General features: G+C 45.8%; 3 protein-coding genes across 3 annotated transcripts in view; all 3 read right to left on the bottom strand.

Annotated features, from left to right (window-relative positions):
* Positions 1-8,143, bottom strand: part of LOC309562642 (uncharacterized protein) — a 124,256-nt gene extending 116,113 nt beyond the window's left edge. The window contains exon 1 of the mRNA XM_082266913.1: positions 8,037-8,143. Within this exon, the coding sequence (XP_082123039.1) occupies positions 8,037-8,121 (85 nt within the window). The 5' untranslated portion in view covers positions 8,122-8,143. The remainder of the gene's footprint in view (positions 1-8,036) is intronic.
* LOC309564445 (uncharacterized protein) overlaps positions 1-16,042 on the bottom strand; it is a 382,799-nt gene that overhangs the window by 142,324 nt on the left and 224,433 nt on the right. Inside the window, 1 exon segment of the mRNA XM_082269075.1 lies at positions 12,772-13,086. Coding sequence (XP_082125201.1) covers positions 12,772-13,086 — 315 coding nt within the window.
* LOC309563932 (gastrula zinc finger protein XlCGF66.1-like) lies at positions 32-1,164 on the bottom strand (the record flags this gene model as incomplete). The annotated part of the gene is made up of 3 exons (XM_082268563.1): positions 1,001-1,164; positions 641-884; positions 32-36 (listed from the first exon to the last, which is right to left on the bottom strand). Exons 1-3 carry the CDS (start codon positions 1,133-1,135, stop codon positions 32-34), a joined length of 384 nt encoding a protein of 127 aa, XP_082124689.1. The 5' UTR covers positions 1,136-1,164.

The raw sequence follows: 16,042 nt of genomic DNA, 5'->3' as shown, positions 1-16,042 counted from the left end.
TTTAACCTCAACTTTTATATCTATCAGATCTTCACCCTAAACCAAGAAAATTAGAGAAAATATCATCTGTTAAATTTAAGCTCCCCCACTGTCTCCACAAGTGGTCAATCACTTTCTGTTCCCGACCCTCAACTCCACCTACCTGATGATGGTGAGGGATGGTGTGATCTTCCTGTGTGGAATCCCGGGAATACAGAGGACGGGGACATCTCTCTGGTGGGTTTTTTGTATTAGGTGGCTCCATCATATTCTTGTGTCCTTCTGAAAATTCCTTCGTCACTCCATACTCCTCATCCTCTTCCTTATACTCTTCTTTAACAACAATATTATAATCTCCGAGGTTTCCACTCTTAAAAAATAAGATATTCATTGTAACAAACATGTTTGTGTATAAATCATAAATATCACTGACGGTTCCTCATCTACCTGATGATGGTGGGGGATGGTGTGACCTTCCTGTGTGGAATCCCGGGAATACAGAGGACGGGGACATCTCTCTGGTGGGTTCCCATTACTGGATCCATCTGTAGGAAACACACACACTGACTGAATACATTGTTTCTATGTGTTTATCAGATGATGGGGGATCTAGGTGGAGCCTCCGTACTGCTCTCTCCTTTACAATAAAGTCTCCTCTTACCCGGTGATGTGAGGGGCGGCTGATTGTCCATCATGACTTCCTTGTGTCCTTCTAAATACTCCCTCTCCTCCTTAGTAGATACGGTTTCAGAATTCCCAGCCCTATCCATTTCTCCCATTAGCAGCTCCATCATCTTCTTGGTGACTTCGAGAATCTTCTGCATGTTGTGTCTCTCAGGTTTTAGGGAGTCACATGGAGGCACTGTGATGGTCATATGATCACCTGACTTCAGCGAAGGAAATCTCTGTATTGAGGAACCAATAGAAATATGTTAGAATCCTCCTCACCTCTCTGGTCAGGTCTGTGTTTTATTATTAGAGATAAGAGTGATGTCATGTGACCTCCCAGAATCCTCCTCACCTCTCCAGTCAGCAGGTAGATGATCTCCAGGGTGAAGTTTAGTATCTTCTCAGTCATGTGACTCTGGTCCTCCTCCATCCTCATGGATGTGGTCATGTGACTCTGATCCTCCTCCATCCTCATTGGTGCCGTCATTTGATCTATAGAGGTCTCTTTGTAGAGGGATAACTTAGGGAAATGAAAGTAAAAATTATTTGGATGGTATTGGTCACACAATAATAGGATGGGGAGGGTGGAGGGTCATAGGAGGGTTGGTGGACATTTAGGAACTACTGCCCCCATGAGAACACGTTTAGTTTGGACTGTTTAGTGTTTTCTACATTTTCGAGGTCCTGCTACCCTCTTGACAGATCAGAAAATCCTTTTTCTATGTTGGGTTTGCTTTGTGCCTGAACTGGTTTTGATTAGTTTTAGATCTGCAGACAATGAATAATAAATACCACCCTTCTGCTGTCCTCTTGAAAGGTTTCCCTCAAGGGTCCTCAGCTCCTCTACATCTTTCAGAACTCTCAGTATTTTCCCCTCTCTGACACCAATGATGGGACATGTACTTCGTGGCAGGTCAAGGAATGTTTTGTTCCTCCTGACCAGCAATGTAAGGGGCTCTATGCTTCATACTCCTGACCCCGGCACCCCATCATTGTGTTGGCTGCATATTAAAATGATTGTCCATTGGCTGCCTGTGTAGTGTAATAATTGCCCTTTATAGGCCATGTATGGTCAGGATGGTCACTGGCCTGTCTATTTATTGTCAGTGCTGTTTCCTTAGAGGAAGTCACAGCTGAGAAGCATTGACGTAACGCGTATAGGGGACGGAGCCTGCATACCCGACGTTGCATCTTTCCCTGATCTGCCACGAACTGTGTTTTAAGCAGGCACTGCTGAGTGCCATGTATGTAAGTGCAGCTATTTATTCATTAAATTACTGTTTAAATAAGCAGAGAGCACTAGATTTCTTCTTTTTTAATCTTCTTGTATGACCATCTATGATCGGAAGTGGAATCCAGTATCAGCCTCCCTGTTTATAGTCTGACATCTCCCCTGTTTGTGGGAAAAATGCTTGGATTGACCTGCATAACTTAGGTCTAGAAACAAGGTGAGAGGCCACTTTGTATGGTGAATGAATACACATTCACTGAGGTGTCACCTGTACATTTATACGTCGACGTGCATGAAAGGTGTCGACGCGTGACTTCACACGCCCCCTGCTCGCATTGCCGGCCGGGCCACTGCATTGATTGGGGCCGCTGCAGGCTGCACTGCCCCGCCCCCAGCCCCCGCTGCGCTCCAGTCCAGAGTGTCCGGTGCCTTCTACGTCAGCCGCTGTGAGCGGCATGACGTCCCGGGGCGGCTGCGCCTGCGCATCAACTGAGCTGACTCTGTGGCTGCAGACTGCCGCCAACGCCAATGATCCCTCCCACTGTCTCACACAGACGAGATGTCATGCGTCACCTGCGATCCACTCATGTGATCGCAGGTGAGCCTGAGGGGTCTGCACTGGGAGGGGGGCTTACTGAGTGGTCTGTACTAGGTGGGAGGGCTTACTGAGGGGTCTGTACTGGGAGGGGGCTTACTGAGGGGTCTGTACTGGGAGGGGGCCTACTGAGGGGTCTGTATTGGTGGGAGGGCTTACTGAGGGGTCTGTACTGGGAGGGGTCTGTACTTTTTGTTATTCAAAGGATTAATTAGCTAATCAAAAAAAGAACACTCAATTAAGCAAAAAAAATAAAATAAAAATAACCGTTAGATTAGTCGACTAATCGGAAAAATAATCGCTAGTTTAGTCGACAGACAAAATAATCGTTAGTTGCAGCCCTAGACCACTCACAACAAACCCCCCCCCCCTCCCTAGCAGCAACAACAGATCTCCTCGCAGCCAGCATCAGCAGACCCTCTGGAGAATAGACCCCCCCCCTAGCAACAATGGACCACCTACAAGAAAATACCACTCCCCTCCTTAGCAACAATAGATCCCTGGAAGCAACAATAGACCTCTTCCTCAACAGTAGATCCCTCCCAGAAATTACTGACCCCCCAGCAACATAAGGCCCACCCTTAGCAACAATAGATCCCCTGCCAGCAACAACAGATCTCCCCAGCAACGGACCCCCCTGCAATAATAGATTCCCTCCAGTGATAATAGATCCCCAGCAACCAGCATCAACAGACCCTCCAGCACCCCTTGCCATTACATACATTCAGTCCTGGAGGTGCCGAAACTGCGTTCCCCCGCGTTCCCGCTGAAAAAAAGCCCTGCTTAGAGGAACATATTACTAGAATATATCTCCGAAAGGTCCCGGCCCCGTAAGTGGGGGAATGTTCTGACCCTGAAGGGGTTAATCTACATTTCCACACTATATATGTGTGTATCATCATCTGCTGGAGATAAAAGATGTCACAGTGACTATGGAGGACGAGGACGGACATGACGGGTTACTGGGTGTAAATAGAAAATACGATCGTATTACCTCCTCTGCTGCCACTTCCAGCGATGTCTCCTCTCTACGTTTCTCCAGATTCACCTCTCACCTGGAAATTCCTCTTTATACCTGACATCACTTCCTGTCTGTATCTGACATCACTTCCTGTCTTCCATAGAGACTTCCTGGGTAAAAGTGAGACCACCACCTTGTGGAGATCAGAGGAACTGCAGCCCCAAGAAACGTCTCGTAGTGTGAACACGGCCTTGTGCTGTGTGTGTATGTACTGTATATCCAGGGCTTTTTTTCAGCGGGAATGCAGTTACGGCACCCCCAGCACTGAATGTATGCCATGGCAAGGGGTGCTGGAGGGTCTACTGATGCTGGCTGCTGGGGGATCTATTGATGCTGGAGGGGATCTATTTTTGCACGGCAATCTATTGTTGCTGGTGGAGGATCTTTTGATACTGGGGGTTAATTGTTGCTGGAAGGGAGAGTTTGTTGCTGGCTGCTAGAGAGCCTATTGATGTTGGCTGCTGGGAGATCTTTTGCTGCTGCTGGGGGGGGGGGGGGAGTCTATTGCTGCTGGCTGTGGGGGGATCTATTTTATTGCTTTTCTAATCATAACCAAATTCCATACATTCCACTACAAAATTATACTTGGCTCTATATTCTCTAAAAGGGACTGTACTGGAAGCTGGGTAGGGGGTGGATTCAAGGGTCGGTGCTCGGAGGTGGGTAGGGGTGGAACCAAGGGTTAGTGCTCAAGGGTGGGTAGGGGGCGGAGACACAAAGTAACTTAGAAGGGGGAGTTCCTGCACCTATTCTCTGAGAAAAAAAGGCCTGTGTATATCCTTATAGGTGGGTCATCTCCACTCCCACCAAGGGGGATAGAAATATATATTACTGCCTAGTCCATCCTTTCTCAGCCAGGGTTCCTCCAAAGGTTTCTAGGGCTTTTTTGAGCAATGGACAATTTCTGTCTTTTAGTAACAACTTGTTGGTGGGACCACTTTGTCCTGCATGTGGGGGTAACTTTTGCCGTGCAGTGCTCATCAATGCTCGGGACCAGGTGTGGACCGCCTTCATGCGAAAATCAAACATTGTGGCGGGTCCCGACTTAGAGACGAGCCTTGTACAGTGTGTAGTAATAAGTGCACAGAGTTCCTTTGAAAAGTGCTGTCCCGTGTCACTACACACCATAACTTGATGTATGTTAAATTTAAGAGGGAGTACTTGTTCCCTCTCCACCAGTCCAGCGTACCTCTGTTACCTCGCTCCCAGAGACAGAATGGATTCCCACCATGCACGTAGCGCGGACCTCATGCGTGCACTCGATAAGTCCTCCTCTTCCATACTTTGTGGCTGGGCAATGAGTCTCTGCAACGCGGGTTTGGGAAACCAACCGCTGGGGAGGGAGCCAAAACACTGACCCCCTCACTACCAGAGGAACCTCTCCCATGCTAGGTACCACGCTATATGACCCAGCTGCATTGTACCTTGCACTGGTCCTTACTTACCCATAGCAACTCGATTCCTCCTTCTGTTTGTCTTGCGAAATAGACCTTTTGTAGTGCCTTAGCTTCATACCCCACATGTGCTTTACCGGTCCTAGTTCTTTAATATGTCAGAAACCATCATGCAACCCTTTGAATAACTTCATACCAGGCTTAAGACAATTATTGCAACTTTACCAAACAATTTGGCGATACAGTTTAAACATGGGTGTTGGCAATGGAACATCCCTGGCTAACTCTACTAGGCTGCCCAGGCACACTTCCACAAGGTGGTAGTTCATGACTGGTGTTCCCCCAAAGCTTGGCAAGCCTGCGGCCTCCAACGGGCTGCAAAGTGCAGCAGTCCTCCTCAGGTGATCTGCAGCAGTCACAGCATATTTCCGTGCTGGTCGAGGCTCCAGAACCCGCCCCCCCCCCCACCTTATTTATATTACATGGTGGATAGGCTGGGTCCACAAAACCCAGGAATAGAGGTGCAGCACATTAACCCCTTCCCCAGCTGACTGGCACCTAGCTAACAAACCATTGGCAACCTGCCTACAAACCTACATCAATTATCTTCAAGGGGGGGGGGGGGGGCAGTCTTCCTACTGATGATGAAGTAAGGGTTTCCTTTTCCCACTGTCCACTGGTAAAATAGGGACCTTCTCCCATTGGTCACCACTGTAAGGGACCACCACACCGACCACTGATATAAGTGGGTCTTTCTCCCATTGGTCACCAGTGTAAGCGATCACTGCACTGCCCACTGGCCTAAGCGAGTTCTTCTCCTATTGGACACCAATGTAAGGAACCACTACAGTGACCACTGGCATAAAGGGGTCCTTCTTCCGTTGGTCACAAATGTAATGGACCTCCACACTAACAACTGACATAAGATGGTCCTTCTTCCATTGGTCAGCAATGTAAGGGATCACTACACTACACTACATATTAGAGGACTTTCTCCAATTTTTCACCAATGTAAGGGACTACTACACTGACCACTGATATAAGGGGTCTTTCTCCCATTGGATACTAATGTAGGGGACAACTACAGTGGCCACTGATATATGGGGGTCCTTCTCTCATTCGACACCAATGTAAGGGACCACTACAATGACCACTGGCATAAAGGGGGTCCTTCTTCCATTGGTCACGAATGTAATGGACCTCTACACTGACATAAGATGGTCCTTCTTCCATTGGTCAGCATTGTAAGAGGCCACTACACTGACCACTGATATAAGGAGATCCTTCTCCCACTGGTCACCAATGTCAGGGATCACTACACTGACAACTGATATAAGGGGGTCCTTCTTCCATTGGTCACCATTGTAAGGGACCACTGATATAAGGGGACCTTCTCCCATTGGTCATGTTTCCTGTGCCCTGTACTGTATGATGAAGATACCAAAGTTACTCCTAAGCACGTAACCCCCCCCCCCCCCCCACACACACACACACACAAATTTTACATATTTCCCATCTTCCTCATCTTTTTTTTACTTTTTCTAAATTCTAGCTCCCCTATTTACCAAAATACCATTAACCACTTCCCACACATCGATGTGCCTGTAGGTTGGCTCGGAGAAGTGGTTGAAGCGGAATGATTGCCAGCTGCAGGCATCACCCCCGTACCGTTCTTTAGATCTGGCGGTTGGCTTTCAGAAGCTAACAGCCAATGCGGCGCAGTTATCCCAGCAAGCGGGTAAGGACGTCCCCCCCTCCCACCACCTTCAGCGGCTCTGCCTAGGTCTCCCGTCCCACCAGGAAACCCAAGCAACCAGCCGACACATCCGCTGACTGGTTGGAGTCCCCGTTATCCCAGTGAGCTGGAGGGGATGTACCCCCCTCCCACCGCCTATCGCCACTCTGCCCGGGCCTCCCATCCCACCAGGAAACCCAAGCAACAAGCCGGATTTGGCTTTGATCGGGTCTCAGATGTAGTAACCCGGAAGCGACGTCACTACATCGGACACATCCTGGCTTGCCTGATTGGATACAGAGTGAACAAATAGATAGATGGGCCCTCCTACTCCATAGCTTTGGTAAATCTAAAAGGAAATAGGTCCAACATTCATACTGGATCAGCGAATACGCGTCATGTTTATTTTTATTTTTTTCTAGCCCCTCACAGACTGCCTGCCAGCATTGTACTGAGGACATCACTTCCGGTATACTCGACAGCTAACAGCGCCAAATTTAAGAAAAAACGTCAGTATTCAAAAATGCCAATTTTCTGCATTTTGAATTCTTTGATTATTAGAACAAAGCCTTACCTTAGCCCCTGCTCTGTTCATGGAAAATTTCATGACTTCTTGGTATGTAGATTCTGGTTTGGCGATTACCAGGAAATCGGTACTTGCCTGACTGCATTGTGCCTAGTGTAAAATTTGGTGGAGAGGGGATTATGGTGTAGGGTTGTTTTTCAGGGGTTGGGCTTGGCCCCTTAGTTCCAGTGAAGGGAACTCTTAAGGCTTCATCATACCAAGACATTTTGGACAATATCATTCTCCCAACTTTGTGGGAACAGTTTGGGGATGGTGCATAAACACCAGTGCATAAAGCAAAGTCCACAAGGACATGGATGAGTGAGTTTGGGGTGGAGGAACTTTACCTGAACTTGAGTCCTGACCTCAACCCAATAGAACACCTTTGGGATGAATTAGAGCGGAGACTGCGAGCCAGGCCTTCTCACCCAACTTCAGTGCCTGACCTCACAAATGCGCTTCTGGAAAAATGGTTAAACATTCCCATAGACACACTACTAAACCTTGTGGACAGCCTTCCCAGAAGAGTGGAAGCTGTTATAGCTACAAAGGGTGGGCCAACTCAATACTGAACCCTACGGACTAAGACTGGGATGCCATTAAAGATCATGTGTGTGTAAAGGCAGGCGTCCCAATACTTTTGGTAATATAGTGTATGTATAATGTTTAGGGATTCCAAGTAATTTTCTAGCAAAATAAAATGGCTGATTTTTACAAATTTCTGAGAAGTGTCAGGATAGGTCTTGTCCTAAAGTGGTTATGGCTGAATACATTGTTTATCAGATGATGGGGGATCTAGGTGGGGCCTCCGTACTGCTCTCTCATTTACAATAAAGTCTCCTCCTACCCGGTGATGTGAGGGGCGGCTGATTGTCCATCATGACGTCCTTGTAGAGGTCCTTGTGTCCTTCTAAATACTCCCACTCCTCCATGGAGAAATAGACAGTGACATCCTGACACTGTTAAGTTCGAGCCTTGAAATAACGGACATCTACGCCAATCAGGTTTGCATTCGTCTCCATATGTTTACTCAGAATATACGCCATACAGCCGTACAACGTGTTCACTTATCCTCCAATGGATATGTGACACAGATTACATTTTGGTTACAGCTTTTATAGCAAATTGATACATGGAAGTTAATGACGGCCGCAAGCCCAAGAAAATGGTTGCACAAGATTACACAATATTACACAATACATTCTTTGTTGATTACTTAGATGCCATATTGGTTGGCTCAACCTAGACAGGATGCGCAAAAGTTTAATATGACAATTAAAATGATGGATAATATGAAATTAATGACCAGTTACTGGAATTATGATTATCCGAGCCAACGTGACATTCTATCTCATCTCTGGGAAATTGGTCAGATCTTGGCGGAACATTTCACATCATCTGGAAAACAACTCCTGACATATTTACGCAATAACAGCAAATAACAGACTGAATTCTAAAACTATTATTACTGAAAATATATATTTCTGAAAATAAGGGGGGACTCTAGACAGTATACTGGATATGGATATATGAATATGTGATATAAAAGTCTTTAAGAGTCCTTAATATATTTTCATATCTCGACAACACCTTATAGGAACCTGACACACACAATGATACAGTCACCATCCAGACACATCCCTTGTCTGTTACTGGATAATGTCCCAGAATTCCCAGCGCCGCTCACCTCTCCTGTCAGCAGCTCCATCATCTTCTTGGTGACTTCTAGAATCTTCTGCATGTTGTGTCTTGTAGGAATCAGGGATGGAGGTCAGGGGATGGTGATGAGATTCTGGATTTTCAAGGCTCGTGTGTCATTTCAGTAGATTTCGTCATTACTTCTGTACTGTTCTGTGTTATACAAAGATCATTTTCACTCTCCCATGATCCCTCACCTCTGTCGTCAGGTCTATAATCATCCACCAGGGATTGGCCACAATATGCCCAATTCACCAAAGAAAAGACATCTCCATCAAATGATATGATTACAATGTGGTCAGATTTATAGCTCCTAGAAGTAATATTTTTAGTGCCCTCCTATAGCTGGGCTATCAGGCAAAACTCATTTTTGGCCTCATTGTGCTGAGTGGAGGAGTGGTCTTACTTGACTTCCCTCTCCTATCCAACTATTGTAATAGGATACTCTGTTCTTGGGAGCAAGAGTTTTTTTTTTTCTCTTATGGTCACCTGGCCCATTAGGTCATGGCCATTTTTTTTTTTAAAGGGGGGGGGGGTGTAGTACCCTCCTTTAGTTAGGCTGTCAACCAAAATTACATTTTTGGCTTCACTGTGCTGAGTGGATCACTAATCTATTGCTTTTGTCTGGTCAGGGTTTTCTGAGCTGGGTGTTTCATTCCCCCTACCTGCTTCCGGAAGAAGTTTCCAGAGTATAGGGCAGGGAGAATCAAAGGACCAGTATATATACAATTTATCATTTCAGCCAATCCCTGGAAGGAGGTATCCAGAAAGTGGCTGGACAGGTGATAAAGGTTTAGGAGGCCTTGCCAGTGGTTTAGGGAGTTGTGGTGTCACCCTTCTCTAGTTAGGCTGTCAGCCAAAATTTAGTTTTTGGCTTCACTGTGCTGAGTGGATTACTAATCTATTGTTTTTGTCTGGTCTGGGTTTTCTGAGCTGGGTGTTTAATTCCCCCTACCTGCTTCCAGAAGTTTCCAGCGTATGAATATTTATAATGTTTCAGCCAATCCTTGGAAGGAAGTATCCAGAAGGTGGCTGGACAGGTGATAAAGGTTTAGGAGGCCTTACCAGTGGTTTCTTTTCCTCCCCAGGGAGGGTTTCAGATCTCCTGGAGCTTCTGCCAATGGGAGATTGATACTGAGACAAGAAATTGCAGTCTGGCCCTCAGCATGAGCTGAGCAGCGGGCCTGGAGAGGATCACCAAAAGAGGATTGCAAAGAATGCTGGTATCCCGAATACCCTTTCTTTCAGATACTCCCGAACCGGCTAGAGACTTTGTTACTATGGCCTTTTTGCCTGGAGCGCTGAGTCGATCGTTCCTGAAATCCTAGCGCGCATAGAAGAAGAATAAAGCAACACAGCAATCGCATACTGAGTCGAAACTAGATGAAGGGTACAACAGGAACTTTTATTGAACAAACTCACACAGAATATATACTCCACCAGGTCAGGTGCCTGATTACATTACCATATGCAGATCTCAAAAAAGAGAGCGGCAGTAACGGGGTTTTGAAAGCTGAACGCAACAATGACGGTTTTAATCAACGTTTCGATGAGGCACAAGCTCGTCTTCCTCAGAATAACAAACAAAGGAAGCAACACAACATATATACCCCAAAACCCCTCCCATCATTTTCACCCACATGTGACGACATCAACAAATGCAAATTTCCAGCTAAAAAACCCTGTCAGAGCGGTAAGGATGTGGAATTCTCTTCCACAAGCAGTGGTGTCAGCGGGGAACATCGATATTTTCGAAAAACTACCAGATGGGCACCTTAATGACCACAACATACAGGGGTATACAATGTACTCTTGACAGCAAACACACACACACACTCATCATAGGTGGAACTGGATGGACTGGTGTCTTTTTTTCAACCTCACTAACTATGTAACAAAGAAAGCCCAAAGTGAATCCAGATGAAATCACAAGATTAGGCACCGACGTGACTAGCTGGGTTTCCTCTCCACCAGCATGCGTGGGCACACCTCCCTCACCAGAACTTCCTGACCCCCATTTCGAGAAGTCAATAACAGCATAAGATGAGAACTAGCTAACAGAAACTCTTCTGCTTGCATCAAACCAAAGGATCCGTATAAGGAGGGACAAGACCAGCAGTGGTGGTGCTGCTGCAAACTTTGGGTTCGCATCAAGAAGGAGGCAGAAGAGGAACCTGTCATGGTGTAATTTATTTATTTTTTTTAATTTATTATAGTAAAATCAAAAATTACAGCATTAAAACAACATGGGAACGCCGATTTATGTTCCAAGATGGCGGGAGGTGAGGTGTCCCGGAAGACCCACCCAACATGTTTGGTCAGCGTGAATCTGACGTCATCAGGTGAGCCCTTTGGTTATTTGTATGAGACCAGGACTGACGTAGTAACAAGAGGATGAATGGGACAACCGTTTGCCAAGCCGTGATAAATTCTGGCTATAATTTTATAAATATCCAGCTCCATCTAGTGGCCATAATGAGGGAATTTTCCTGAAATACTTCCACCAGAACAAAAGCGGAGCAATACGGCATTATGACCACTAGATGGAGCCAATGATGAAATAACACACGACCAACATTCATCACGGCTCAATGAATGCGTTTCACATTTGCTTAAAGCGGTAGTATACTCATTTTCACTACTTTGCATAATATAAATCAACTGTGTCCGTATTCCATTACTAACCTTTTCTCCTTGCTGTGACTTCAGCCGTTCTCTTTCTATTTTCATCGTTCTGCTCAATGACGTCACTCGCGCATGCTCAGTGTACCCTGATTTTCCGGCAAGCTAATGATCTTGCCGGAATAATGCAGGGTCTATGCCGGGGCTGCGTCATTTCCTCTGCTGGACGTCAGCCCCGTGCTCACGCGAGATTCCGGCCTTCCCCCACATACAATTAGGTGGTTTGATAGTGTATGTATACAGTAATATAACTACATATGCAGCTGGCAGCTCACCTCCATTATTAGATCGTGGAGAAGGGAGGAGAGCTATTGTGCATAAGGGAAATAGTTGACAGACTCCTATTGGGCGATAGTGGACAGCCTCCTATTGGCTGTCCAAATGGTTAGTGAAACCAAAACGAGGCTTGGTTTCAGCGTCTACAGACAATAGACATACTGTGGGTGGAAATACCGCACCAATAAGAAGACAGAACCCACACCAAGGATGGCGGCGCACAACCTCACAAAACCCCCAGCAGAACGAAAGGAAATATAAATGTAAGGAAAACCGATAATCCATTGCTTTCTTGATATTTGATTGAACATTACATGGTACTGCTGGTGATTGCATTTTCAGATATGCATGTACTGAGTATACTACCGCTTTAACTATTTTTCTATACAGACCTGTAAGTGTTCCCGCACAAAATGCACTCAGCCAATGAAAGGTAAGAGCTCCATTTTTATTTTTCTCCTCCTATCAATGGCCAACACGGGACAACAATTCATCCATGTCTTTGGTGATCTCTGATCTCCTTATGAAGGGTTTCTTCCATGATGAAGATCAGCCATGGAGTATATCTGAGGTGTATATCAGGGTGTGCTTCTTCCCCACATGTCCACCAACATTCATTTAGAAGACATTTCCCGCACTCAAGGCACTAATACACCTCAAGGGTTGTGTGGGACCCCTGAAGTACAGGAAGACACGACTTTAGTGAGGAACATTTCCCACACTCAAGCAAAGAAAGTGGCTTCTCCTGCGTGAGATCTCTGATGTCTGTAAAGATTCCACTTCCTTGAAAAACATCTCCCGCACACAGGACAGGCAAACGGCTTCTCACTTGTGTGAGATCTCTGATGTGTGAAAAGATGCGACTCCTCTGAAAAACTTTTTTCACAATCAGGACAGGAATATGGCTTCTCCCCCACGTGAGAACTTTGATGTCTGACAAGATGTGTTTCTTGTACAAAACATTTCCCACACTCAGAACAAAAATACGGCTTCTCCCCCATGTGAGAGCTCTGATGCGTGACAAGTTCTGATTTTTGTACAAAACATTTCCCGCACTCAGAACAAACATATGGCTTCTCCCCCGTGTGAGACCTCTGATGCGTGACAAGTTCTGATTTTTGTACAAAACATTTCCCGCACTCAAAACAGGAATACAGGTTATCACCTGCATGCACTCTCTGATGTCTGTAAAGACCCGACTCGGCCAAAAAACATTTTCCGCACTCAGAACAGGTATATGGCTTCTCCCCCGTGTGATCTCTCACATGTGTAGAAAGCTGGACCTTCATTAAACAAACTTTCCCACAATTGGGGCTGGAATACGGCTTCTCACTTGTGTGAGATCTTTTATGTATAAGAAGTCTGGATTTACAATTGAAACGTTTCCCGCACTCAGGACAGGAATGTGGCTTCTCTCCTGTGTGAGATCTTTTATGTATAATAAGTCTGGATTTATAACTGAAACATTTCCCACACTCAGGACAGGAATGTGGCTTCTCTCCTGTGTGAGATCTTTTATGTTCATAAAGACTGGATTCAAATCTGAAACATTTCTTGCACTCAGGACAGGTATATGGATTCTCACCTGTGTGAGATCTTTTATGCTCATTAAGTTTGGCTTTAAAAGGGAAACACTTCCCGCATTCAGGACATGAATATGGCTTCTCATTTGTGTGAGATCTTTTATGCCGAATAAGTCTGGATTTAAAATTGAAACGTTTCCCGCACTCAGGACAAGAATGTGGCTTATCTCCTGTGTGAGATCTTTTATGTTCATAAAGACTGGATTCAAATCTGAAACACTTCCCGCACTCAGGGCAGGTATATGGTTTCTCACCTGTGTGAGATCTTTTATGTTCATTAAGTCTGGTTTTAAAACGGAAACACTTCCCGCACTCAGGACAGGTATATGGCTTCTCACCTGTGTGAAATCTTTTATGCGCAGTAAGTTGGCTTTTAAATTTGAAACGTTTCCCGCACTCAGGACAGGAATGTGAATTCTTACATGTGTGAGATCCTTTATGTTCATGGAGACTTGATTCAAATCTGAAACACTTCCCGCACTCAGTACAGAAAAATCTTTTATCTGTTGGAAGGACGACACCGCCGCTCACAGTCTGAGGTTCCTCAGGATAAGAGGAATACGATGGTCTGTCACCATCCCTCACAGTCTGTGGTTCCTCAGGATAAGAGGAATACGATGGCCCGGCACCGTCCCTCACAGTCTGAGGGTCCTCAGGATAAGAAGAATACGATGGTCCGGCACTGTCCCTCACAGTCTGAGGTTCCTCAGGATAAGAGGAATACGATGGTCCCGCACCGTCCCTCACAGTCTGAGGTTCCTCAGGATAAGAGGAATACGATGGTCCGGCACTGTCCCTCACAGTCTGAGGTTCCTCAGGATAAGAGGAATACGATGGTCCGGCACCGTCCCTCACAGTCCGAGGTTCCTCAGTATAAGAGGAATACGATGGTCCCGCACTGTCCCTCACAGTCTGAGGTTCCTCAGGATAAGAGGAATACGATGGTCCGGCACCGTCCCTCACAGTCTGAGGTTCCTCAGGATAAGAGGAATACGATGGTCCATCTACACTGTGTGGGGCCGGATGGACATTTGAGGTAGCCGGGTTTTCTCCTGGACTATACTGTGTGATGTCCTCATCTTCTACTTTAAAGTCTGGAGACAAAGTGAGACAATCCTCTGAGGTTTTCCTCATCTCCCGTCCATGTACTAAAATAGAAAATACAAAGATTATTACTAGACATCAGCAGATTGGTTCCCCTAAACCAGGACTCCGCCCACATCGGACAGCTTTGTCTTTGAGGATCTTACAATTTCCCCCTCAAGGTAACTAGTAAATGGGTCCTCTGATCTCTTACCAGTTCATTTCTTTATTCATGGACTTTAGTCAGAGAGTGAGGAAACAACGAGAACTGTCTTTTATAGGAGTGACAGTGATGAGGGGATTATAGAACGAGTGTCCCCTCCCCCTCTATCACTCATTGCCATCCTCCCAACACAAGAAGTCCCGCACTTCCTTATTTAGTCCATGATTTAGTCATGAATAACAGCGGGGCTGAGCCCCACCAGAGGTCAGAGAGTGAGGATGGGGGGGGACAACCAAGATGAAGACTGGACTGATCCTGAAGACCACCATCATTGGGTCACTGACTCCTCCCTCATTATCACTTTCTGTTTAAGGTTCCGAAGTTGAAGAATGTTATCTCATTATTATCATTGTGTTTGTGTGCACTAAAATTCATTACAGTATATTTTACCCAAAAAATTTGCATTTGAAAATTACTCCGCAAATACCGTGTGACATAATGGCAACACCCACCATTTTCTTCTCTAGGGCCTCAGCTCAAAAAATATATAATGTTTGGGGGTTCTATGTAATCTTCTAGCATTTATGACTGAATACATTGTTTCTATGTGTTTATCAGATGATGGGGGATCTAGGTGGATCCTCCGTACTGCTCTCTCCTTTACAATAAAGTCTCCTCTTACCCGGTGATGTGAGGGGCGGCTGATTCTCCATCATGACGTCCTTGTAGAGATCCTTGTGTCCTTCTAAATACTCCCACTCCTCCATGGAGAAATAGACAGTGACATCCTGACACCTTATAGGAACCTGACACACACAATGATACAGTCACCATCCAGACACATCCCTTGTCTGTTACTGGATAATGTCCCAGAATTCCCAGCACCGCTCACCTCTCCTGTCAGCAGCTCCATCATCTTCTTGGTGACTTCTAGAATCTTCTGCATGTTGTGTCTCTCAGGTTTTAGGAAGTCACATGGAGGCACTGTGATGGTCATATGATCACCTGACTTGAGAAGAGGAAATCTCTGTATTGGAGAACCAATAGGAATATCATGTTAGAATCCCAGAATCCTCCTCACCATTCCAGTCAGGTCTGTGTTTTATTAATAGAGATAAGAGTGAAGTCATGTGACCTCCCAGAATCCTCCTCACCTCTCTGGTCAGCAGGTAGATGATCTCCAGGGTGAGGTTTAGTATCCTCTCAGTCATGTGACTCCGGTCCTCTTCCATCCTCATTGGTGCCGTCATTTGATCTATACAGGTCTCCTTGTAGACCGATAATTTTGGGAAATAAAAGAAGGAATTTTTTGGATGTTATTGGTCACACAATAATAGAACGTGGATGTGGGGAGGGGGGATAATAGGA

The sequence above is a fragment of the Pelophylax lessonae genome (assembly GCF_965119305.1).
Source record: "Pelophylax lessonae genome assembly, chromosome: 9".
In the NCBI taxonomy this organism is placed as follows: Eukaryota; Metazoa; Chordata; class Amphibia; order Anura; family Ranidae; genus Pelophylax; species Pelophylax lessonae.
This window is presented reverse-complemented; position numbering and strand designations above follow the sequence as displayed.